The 8,537-nt window shown below is 40.4% G+C and overlaps 1 protein-coding gene across 1 annotated transcript in view; it reads right to left on the bottom strand.

Annotated features, from left to right (window-relative positions):
• LOC104160077 (protein phosphatase 1L) overlaps nucleotides 1-6,744 on the bottom strand; it is a 33,506-nt gene extending 26,762 nt beyond the window's left edge. The window contains exon 1 of the mRNA XM_009698137.1: nucleotides 6,733-6,744. Within this exon, the coding sequence (XP_009696439.1) occupies nucleotides 6,733-6,744 (12 nt within the window). The remainder of the gene's footprint in view (nucleotides 1-6,732) is intronic.
• Between the last annotated feature and the right edge of the window lie 1,793 nt (nucleotides 6,745-8,537).

Raw genomic sequence — 8,537 nt, 5'->3', positions numbered from 1 at the left:
TTACCTCTCTCGGTCACAATAACCTCCTATTTTCTGGCAGGAATTCATCCATCTCTTTTATAAAATTGGAACTGCAGCATCCCCTGCGAATCTGTTTTCAGTCTGAAGCACCTTCTCCAAATTAAATAAAAGATTGACTTTAATACTTTCATTGACTTTACTGTATTTCAGACTACCACAGAAAACTAGTGTTTCATATATATAGAATAAATTTAAAATATCTACATACAATGAAATATACGTGCAGAGCTTATTCACAACCCCCCCCCCTATTTTTCTCTATTCATTAAAAAAAAAAACCCTACACAAAAATCACATCAGGAAATGCTGAACTCCCTGACTGCGTACTAACCTGACCCTCAAACGCAGCCAGATCCTTCTATAACTACCAAATTTGCCCACATTTTTTAATTGACGAGAAATACATATCCAAAGTAAATTTTCTTTTTATAAATTATGCTAACTGCCTGCTAAAATTTGCTTTGCTTTTCTGAAGTGTATCCTTCTGGGAGCTCCTTTGTATGTGCAGAAGTAAAGGTCTAAAATGGTTAATTAAAAGCTTCTTTATGAAGCTACTTCAAAAGTCAAGTGGCGGCTTGAAAAAGCAGTCTCCTTACACAGTTACACTGGGTAATTTTGGAAAGGCTTTCAACACCCAGTAGAGTATTTGGTGTGTGGAAGACCACCATACCCATAAGGGACAGTTGAATCCTTGCTCATCCTCATCACGTTCTGGAGGCTGCTACAGCTCAACACATCCCGTAGCCCGGATTCACCAACCCACCTGACCTTGAAAATTCAGGTTTTCACCAAAGGAAATGCAGGGACTTTGCGTATTTCTGGCACTGGAAACACTCAAGGAGGTCTCATTAAATTGTGTTATTGGCAACGACCTGGGAATCTGCTTGCTGTTTGCCCCGCCGTGGGGTTGGGTAGGAAAAGCAGGATGGCAGAGCATCAGGGATGGCTCCCGAATTACATGGCTTTCCACCCAAACGCTTGCACACAGAGGAGATGCTCCTTCATGGGCACATGCGTAAACATGCAAGAAGTGACCCAATACTCTCTGACAAAATGCGTTAATTAAGACGGCGAGTGTTAAGCAGCTCCACGACCCCAGGAAAAACGAGCGCTGCAAAGAAGAGCTATGGGAAGATCAGAATGCTGGCACATAAAGCAACTGAAGAATCTAATTAGCTGGAAGTCCATTATTTATAAACACAGGTTTCCAGTTTAAAAAGTGGAAGACGGAGACTTTATTGCGTCAGACCCACACTCCACACCGACTCCCGTGATTTACGAGGAGAGGAGGGAAACCACAAATTTATGATCTTAATATTCCTGAGACAATTCATTCTGCCTGCCCAGCTACTGCAAACATTCAGAGACCACAGGAAAATACAGGATCCATTTTAGAGTGCGGTATTGCTGGTGTAGCATGTACACCAATGAAGGATTTAAAAAACCATTAAGATTCCTCTATTGCGTCTTGCTGCCTCTCCTTTTCACACATTTCTCTCCCCTCCAAAGACGTGTGGGTCACTATAACAAGTTTCCTTCTTCAGAGATGGTACAACACGAACTGCTGGGCAAGAACAGAGTTCACCTTATGAAAAAGAGGCATTTCAACTTTGTTCATCTCCTGGTTTACCTCAGGGAAATAATTTTTTAAGCAGGATCGAGAGAGTTTGACAAAGAAAAGCCTGAACAACAACAAATGAACATGGGTGTAAACTCTGTGGAAGGTAGTGTTGGCTGTGATAACCTCAGGGGAAGAAAACGAAATGAAGAGTAAAGTGGGATTGATCTGTGGATCCTATTAGACATCTCTACAAGAATCGTGGGGAATACACAAAAGGAGCTGGAAGGAAATCAGTACAGTATCAAAGCTACAATATAATTGGGTTATAAGAAAGGCTCAATAAATAATTCACAAGACTGGATTGGTAATACAGATGATATAATTTACTGAGAAGGGAGCCTATGGAAATAAAGAAGTGCCCTGCACATCAAGAGAGTATTTGCTCTTCTAGGTTAAGGCTGTAAAAGGAAGACAGACCTGCCGAGAGTCATCACGTAAAAAAGAGAAGCAGAGGGCACTACCACAGCGCAGGTCTAGCAGACACCAAATGAGAAATAAAGTAGAAAGGTTGGGGTTTTTTAACCAGGAACTGGAATAATCGACCAGAGCACGAGATGTCATGAAGTACTGCAACTACTCAGATATGTTATAGGAAACATATTTCAGAGCACAGGTTGTCCAGCAACCTTAGAGAGTGTTGGTGATAGTCACAAAGACCACAGTTTGGGTGTGGGATGGTCCAGCACTGAGAAGCCCCCTAAGATAAGGAAGCAGAAGACAACTTGTGTGAAGGTGACGATTAATTCTTCAGGGAGAAAACAACATAATAAAGACAAAGGACTTTAAAGGAAGGACACTTACAGATCTCTGAGGCTTGACAGTACAAAAGGACCAAGAGCCGCAAGTCAAAGGAGAAAAGACGGGAGCAAACATTTCCTTAGAGAAATGATGTGAGTGAAAAAGATCCCAATGCAGAAAAACCCAAAGAATTAACCTGGCTAAGTCATAAGCTGCTCAGTGATCTCAAACTCAAGAAGGACACATATACACAGTCAGAATACCATGTGAGAATAAAAGAATAACAAACACTGAGAAACAAATGGAAACTAAATCAAAAAATGACTCGGAGCTAGCAAAGGTAGCAAGAAAATGTTCTACAAGTTCATTTGTAATAAGAAAAAACCCAGGCAAAATGTTGCTCCGCTGCTCAGCAGAGTAGAAAAGCTATTGACAGATGATGCCCTAAAAGCTGAAGTATTTAATGTCTTTTTTTGCTACAGTACTCACTATCTTTACCTTGCTGTGTTCAACTGGCAGCTAATATCAGAGGCAAATAACCAAAATCTCAACACAGAATAGAGAAAGAACACATTGGAAAGTGCTTATAAAGATTAGATATTTTCCAGCTGGCTAGGCCAGATGAAATTCGTTCAGGTATACATAGGTAATGGGCTGAAACAATCTCTTTAACGACCTCTGCATTTGAAAATCCACAGAGGATGGCGGGACGCTATTTGAAAAGGCAGTATGTCAGGGCTACTTTTAAAATAGTATAAAGGGAGAGAAACAGAACAACAGACTAGTCAGTTTAACTTTGATGCCTAAAAAATGGGATAAAAGCTCAAATGATTTCTATGCACACAAAAGCACCAAGCTTTGTAAGGCGCAGAGAGCAAAGTGGTTCTCTCAAGGTGTAAGGAGACCTGCTAACTCAGTTCCTATCAACTGCAGTCCAGGGAGCAAACGCTCCCTTGCTCATTCCAGCAAACACACCCGTACTTAAAAGTCTCAGTACCACTGATCACATCAGCAGCACACACAAATCTTTCATGCTATTCTCTTAAGCCTTAGGAGATCCCTGAGAAATACCTTTCCGTGTAAATTAGGATGCTGAATCCCATGCAGATGAAGCATTTCAGAGAATCTTCCAGGATTAAGATGCATCTCCAGATTTCCCTTGGACCCAAGGCAAGTGTTTGGTGCTCCTGGGAAGCGGACATGGCAGCCTGTCACTGCCACCATCTCACCTTCATTCACAGCTCAATCATCTCAATGCTCATGGAAAAGAATTCAACTAGAGGTGCTATTGGAAATATATAATGATCCCATTTGGAATTTCACATTCCACATTTCAGACTAGCACTCCTTAGGAAAAATACTTTTATATACAGGTTTCTGGACTCACATCTTTAAAAAAAAAAAAAACAAAAACAAAACAACCAAACAAAAAACACCCACACAATTCATTATTCTAGGACCAGCGCACTTAACGTACTAGATATCTCCCAATAGGATGGTAAAAAACATGGCACAACAAGGTTGTGGACAAGAAATGTATTCCAGAGAGTCCATTAGTGATTTTTTTGTAGCGATGCTATAAGGCTTTCCTGTTTATTTCAAAAAAGTACAGTGCAAAAATATATATATTTACATACATATGTAAAAAAAATCAGATTGCTAAATTAAGGAAATCGCATCTCAGATTAAATAAAAGACCTGAAAGTCAATCTCCCCCTGACCCACTTAATTCTGGTAGCGATGTCCCTGCTTCCAGGAGCAAACCAGTGCAACTTTATGAGCACATTGCCCCCGCCCAGCCAGGCTGTTTTCAAACACGGTGCAGCACAGGGAGTGAGTATTTGTTCCCATTTTACTGTCGTTTCAAGAGTCGTTTCTTAGCATCATGATGCTCTGTCAAGCGCTTACTATAGGAAGGAAACGGTTAAAGAATATTCTTTGGGTTCCTGCCTCCCTGAGAACTAAACTTACTGCAGACAAACCACCTTCTCAACCTATTCACACTGCAATGCAGGAAAGGTTGGGGCTGGCTGTAGAAGATACAAAAATTGTGCGTCCAGGCCCACATGTGCCACTTCAACTGATTTCAGAGAAATATCCGTACATCAGCCCCGACTCTCACATCTCACACTCGGTATTTAGGATCGGATGCCTCTCCTTCATCAGCATGAACCAGGAATAACTCCACTGAAGTCAGTGGGACTTTGCTGAGGCAAACCTCTTGGAATAAGGACATGAAGCTATGAATAGTTATTCAAAAGGAAAACGTATGATAGCAAAACATAATCTACTCTCAAGAGGATAATGGCACCAAGACAAACATTTTGCCCTCTAAAGCAAGGAACTATTTAAAGGACAAACATGCCAACACAAACCCATTAGTAGAACTTTCCTGTAATACAAACTTTTGGTACCCTTAGCCTATTATTTCCATTAAAAAGTGTCTTTTTTCTCTAAAATAAATATTCAAGTAAAGAATTTACTATTGATCCACATCTATCCTAGGAAAATCAAACTCACATTTTAGAACAAGGTTATTAGCAAAAGCATGATATCTGAAAACGTCAGGGGAACTCAGACATTCTCTTCTAGGACTTTCAACAAGACTGAACACCCAAAACAACACTATTATTTTGCAAGCCATGCACAATTTATTTCCATAGTAGGAAAAATATTAGCCTCACAAACATCTTTAGTTAATCAGAAGCTATATAATCATGAGAAAATTAACCTGATTCCAAGGAGATGTATAAAGTTCAAATTAGTATTCACATTGGATTGTCAGAGATATATTAAATCCATAATTACAGTAATCCACAGCTGCTTCAACTGCAGAAAATAATGAATTGCCCAGTGAGAACTGGTGTCCATGAAATGGAAAGAAAAGGCCATCTGTTGTGGAGCTTTGCTCTGACTTTATGCTTGGAGCACGGAGACCTTGATCTTCTTTGACACAGTCTATATGTGGATTTATGGCTACAAGCAATCCAAATAACCGTATCAGCCAACAGAAAGGATAAAAATAAAAAACGATGATGATGTGTGGCTTTAAATTATGCATTTTAGTTTCTTCCCTAAGACAGCACTTGTCACTCACTTCTTAAATAGCCTTATTTAAATGTCCTAGAATGAGAAGCAAGTCAACAAAATTTGTAATGGAAAAATTACATGTTCTGTTCTCCCTCCCACTCCCCCCAACATTAGGCATATAGAAATGTGTGACACTGCAGTGAGCGTACACACAAAGGCTGGCATGGTACTCGTTAATCTAGGACGTAGATCAGAAGAGGTGAGAATAAATGCAAACCAACTATTTCCCATCTTCCAATGAGGGAGTGGTGAGTGAAATACTTGTACAAGTCATTTTTTTAATAACTAATTTTAATTAATTAATTGAAATGAACAAAAACATCCTCCATGTGATATAGCCAAGCAGTCACTCATTCTACAGATGAAGAAAGAATCAAAGCACAGAGATTGATTTGTCAGAGATTTCACTGCAATTGGCAGAGCTACCAGGAGTGCCCTGGAATCTGGACGTCTAATTAAGAGATTAATTCTATCAAGGCAAGGGGGAGCATTATGATTATCTTGTCTAGCATCTTGATTCCGGACCATAGGACTTCCCTGTCTCATTGTTTGAATGAATAAGTCATTTTGAAAAATATGTGACTCTTTCAGAGACAGACAATCTTCCATAGCCCTTGGAAGTTAATTATCCTTAGTTAGAGGATAAATTCACACCACAGAAAATGTTCACGTTATTTCCAACCTGAATCTGCTATTACCTATGACTTTCAGCCACTGAATCAAGTAAAATGTCTGCTCACCTACGTTCCTCTTTCTCATGTAAATACATGCAAATTGATCAAATCACCCCGTTATCTTCTCATTAATAAACTCAATAGATGGAGCTCATTGAATGGCACATTATTACATGTCACATTATCATGCATCCTTGCTAATCTTTTCAAGCGTTCATATGGTTCTCCTTTGAACACTCCTATTTTCCACCTTTGTTCTTTAGGGGTAATCATCACAGGAAGGCAACACACCATGGAGGAAGACTTACTAATACCAAAACCACTTCCTTACTCTTACTAACCATTTACGTTATGGTTATTGGCTCACCATTGCCTTGAGATCTCATGTATGGTTCATGTAGCCCCTGAATCTTCTTTTATGACCTACACTGTGCAATATTAGATATACAGACTCACAACTGATGATACTGAAATACGTGCTGCTTGCATGTGCTCACCCAACAAATGAGTCAAATTTCTCTGGATCGTTAATTGAACGTCATTATCACTTCTCCAATCTTTGATGAAATCATCAAGTCACATCCTTACCTGAGCCAGCATCGCTCTCCTTATGAATATCCCCACTCAACAATTTCTATTTATAATTATCCTGAAGTCTATCACACAACCCAAGTTTAATCCCTTTAATACAGATCTTATTGATTTGAATGTATTCAAAATAGCACGTACATCAAGTCAGAACACATGTTCTTCTTCTAAGTTTTGGCTAACCACTACGAGGACTATCATTACTGATGAAAACAATCAAATGCTTCGATTCATACAGCCACGAAGTGGAATCCTACTCGCAAGGAAAGCAAGTATATTCTTATTAATGAACCTGGATGATGGGACAGAGTGCACCCTCAGCAACATTGCATTTGATACAAAACTAGGAGGAGCTCTTGATACACCAGATGGATGTGCTGCCACTTAGAGGGACCTGGACATGATGGAGAAATGGGCCAACAGGAACCTCATGAAGTTCAACAAAGGGAACTGCAAAGGCCTGCCCCTGGGGAAGAACAACCCCGTGCACCAGTACACACTGAGGGCTAAACAGCTGGAAAGCCAGTTGAAGAAGGACCTGGGGGTCCTGGTGGACACCAAGCTGACCATGCACCTGCATGTGCCCTAGCAGCGAAGCGGGCCAACAGCTCAATGGGCTGCATTTGGCAGAGCGTTGCCAGCAGGACGAGGGGGGGATCCTTCCCCTCTGCTCAGCGCTGGTGAGATGCACCTGGAGTGTTGGATCCAGTGCTGGGCTCCCCAGTACAACAGAGACAGGGACATACTGGAGTGAGTCCAGTGAAGAGACATGAAGACCTGTCACATCTGTCGTACAAGGAGAGGCGAAGAGAGCTGGGACTCGTTCAGCCCAATGAAGACAAGGCTCAGGGGGATCTTATTCATGTGTACAAACAAAAATGATGGAGCCCAGTTCCTCTCAGTGGTGCCCAGCGAATGGCCATGAGGCAATGGGCACAAACTGAAATATAGGAAATTCCATTTAAACCGAAGAAAAAACGTTTTTATGGCAAGGGTGGTCAAACACTGAGGCAGGTTGCCCGGAGAGTCTGTGGAGTTTCCATCCTTGGAGATTGTCAAAGCTCAACTGGACAGGTTCTTGGGCAATCCGCTCCAGTTGAGCTTGGACTGGATAGCCTCAGAGGCACCGCCAACCTCAGCCCCTCTGTGACTCTGTAAAAATATTTCCAGAGAATCCAATGGGATGGCTACTCCACCCAGAATATTTATTCTGGTTGTTTAGACAACTGCATATATGCACCCCAAAAATGTTTAGTAAGTATATTAAGAATAATGAGAATAAGAAGGGTTATTACCCTAGTAAAAGGGAATGCATTAGCACTTAAATTGTGTATGCACAGACACAAACTCTGAATCTTAATTGTGCTAGGAAGCCAATTATTATTCATGCCCTTTTAGGAGAAGAATTAAGATTAGTGGGTAAGTTAAACTGAAAATTAGCCACAGACAAAGCACTTGTTTTATAACACTCCTGTTAGTTTTAACAAATAGGGAGCTGAAGCCTATTGTAAAGGTGAAGTATTTCACAAATCCTTGAAGACACACAAGCACAGAGACAGAACACAAGCAGTAATTATGACTACCATATCCACATGGCCATATGTAAAGGACATTAATATTTGGCATACGCGACTAATATCTCTGTTTGCCAAAAGGCATAATTTAGCTAATGGAACAAAGCAAAATATGTTTGAATGAATTACTAAAAAAAAAATCAGGTATGTCAAGATTTAACCCAATTTTTATGCTAAATGGTTGTAACTATTAACAAAGATGAGCTGAATATTAAATTAGAAAATGTTAAA

This window comes from Cariama cristata, unplaced genomic scaffold, assembly GCF_000690535.1.
Source record: "Cariama cristata isolate BGI_N322 unplaced genomic scaffold, ASM69053v1 scaffold6944, whole genome shotgun sequence".
NCBI lineage: Eukaryota > Metazoa > Chordata > Aves > Cariamiformes > Cariamidae > Cariama > Cariama cristata.
The sequence above is the reverse complement of the archived record's forward strand: the minus strand, read 5'-3'. Positions and strand labels throughout refer to the sequence as shown.